This window comes from Spinacia oleracea, chromosome 3 (genome assembly GCF_020520425.1).
Source record: "Spinacia oleracea cultivar Varoflay chromosome 3, BTI_SOV_V1, whole genome shotgun sequence".
Classification (NCBI taxonomy): Eukaryota; Viridiplantae; Streptophyta; class Magnoliopsida; order Caryophyllales; family Amaranthaceae; genus Spinacia; species Spinacia oleracea.
The window spans coordinates 61,784,507-61,786,240 of record NC_079489.1 but is presented as its reverse complement, the minus strand read 5'-3'; the positions used below and the strand labels follow the sequence as shown (position 1 = coordinate 61,786,240).

The following is a 1,734-nucleotide window of genomic DNA, read 5'->3' as shown; positions in this document are numbered from 1 at the left end:
TTAGGTTTTTTAGTTCAAAGTTGGGAGCGGAAATGTCATTTTAGCTCTAAACATGACCTATAACGACCTAATGAGCCTTAAATGTGCATAAATAGATTCGAATGAGTTTTAGAAAGTTAAAACTATGCATATTAATCATGTAATAAGAATCAAATGAGTCCTTAGGTTTTTTAGTTCAAAGTTGGGAGTGGAAATGTCATTTTAGCTCTAAACATGACCTATAACGACCTAATGAGCCTTAAATGTGCATAAATAGATTCGAATGAGTTTTAGAAAGTTAAAACTATGTATATTAGTCATGTAATAAGAATCAAATGAGTCCTTAGGTTCTTTAGTTCAAAGTTGGGAGCGGAAATGTCATTTTAGCTCTAAACATGACCTATAACGACCTAATGAGCCTTAAATGTGCATAAATAGATTCGAATAAGTAAATAAATAAATACTCGGTTGTAAAAAACATGATATAAACGCTTCCATCTTTGTGTCTAAACAACCTAAGTAAATAAATACTCGGTTGTAAAAAACTTAGCCCATTGCTCACGAACCACATCTATTTCCTCATCGGTATAAGGCGCATTTCTTGGAGTGTAAGCCTGAAATAAGTAACATGATAAGTAATGCTACTTGTAAATTAAGAATTCTACTACGTAAAAGTACTAGTATTAGTAGTTCAACTAACATATGGTAAAAGAACGAACATTGTCTAACCGCTCATCAGTGTTATGGTGTAACGTGACTATTTCATGCATGAACTTCATAACGTAATAGCCACACTCGCGGGCGCCGACTTGTTGAGAACACTGATTTGGAGATAAATCATAAATTATATATCCAAGTAGTTACCCAAAAAAAAGAGTAAAGCTAATTAGTAAGCATGATATACCTTTACATGGAAGCCTTTCAACCCCTGCATAGTCGCTCTATTCGGACAAATCCCATCATTAAACTTGTACACTTGGTATGCCCTGGAAGTTGAGTAAAACTTCATGAATGTGATTCGGCACGAAAAGAAATAACTTAAAAAGAATTGAAAGTAACTTACAAACACAAGATTCCCCATGCACTATTTTCTCGGTTGGAACCTATCGCAGAGTCGAAAATATACGCACAACCTCTACGTAGGTCTAACACGTACAAAATCCAATGATTTCTGCATTATATATAAATGTTATTGCAACCTTATGCATGAAAATAACAATAACATAGCTATTTACCAAATATCGATCAATCTCTAACACTTACTCTTGATGGTATGGGATCAAAAACCACTTGGTAATGTTAGGATCACCCTTCTTCTCCTTTTCAATTTCAGCATTGAAAACTACTTTCAAATACATTGATGCAGCCTGAGGGTTGGCCTTGATTCTAGAGCTTGACATTGCCTCGGGACAAACAAACCCAATTTGAGAGTTGTCAAATGCAAAGGTGTGTTCGTGGAATAAACACCTACAAAGTAAATGTATAATGCAAAAATTTCAAAAACTATTATAGTTGACAAAACCAAAAACAAAAATATCGATGGAAAAGTTTACATCATATAGACTTGGATCACTGAAATGTTGAGGCACGCCCCTCTAAGGAACTCTTCAACGTCAACCTCATTTACATAAGTTTGTCGATCTTCGTCATAATGCCAAACCGAAGCGGGCAATGGGATTGAAGTATTTTTATATACATCACCGGGCGCCGTATTGATGATAAACTTCAAATAATTGCATGATGGGCCAAGACCTT

General features: G+C 34.9%; 1 protein-coding gene across 2 annotated transcripts; it reads right to left on the bottom strand.

Annotated features, from left to right (window-relative positions):
* Positions 1-460: 460 nt before the first annotated feature.
* Positions 461-1,397, bottom strand: LOC110802475 (uncharacterized). Of its 2 annotated transcripts, none has more exons than XM_022007900.2 (5): positions 1,243-1,397; positions 1,043-1,150; positions 884-965; positions 699-800; positions 461-593 (listed from the first exon to the last, which is right to left on the bottom strand). In XM_022007900.2, the coding sequence occupies exons 1-5, from the start codon at positions 1,377-1,379 to the stop codon at positions 495-497; spliced, it is 528 nt and encodes a 175-aa protein (XP_021863592.2). In that variant the 5' UTR covers positions 1,380-1,397; the 3' UTR covers positions 461-494. The 2 variants fall into 2 exon arrangements, with proteins under 2 accessions (XP_021863592.2, XP_021863593.2); XM_022007901.2 differs by having other exon boundaries at positions 477-593; positions 709-800.
* Positions 1,398-1,734: the final 337 nt, after the last annotated feature.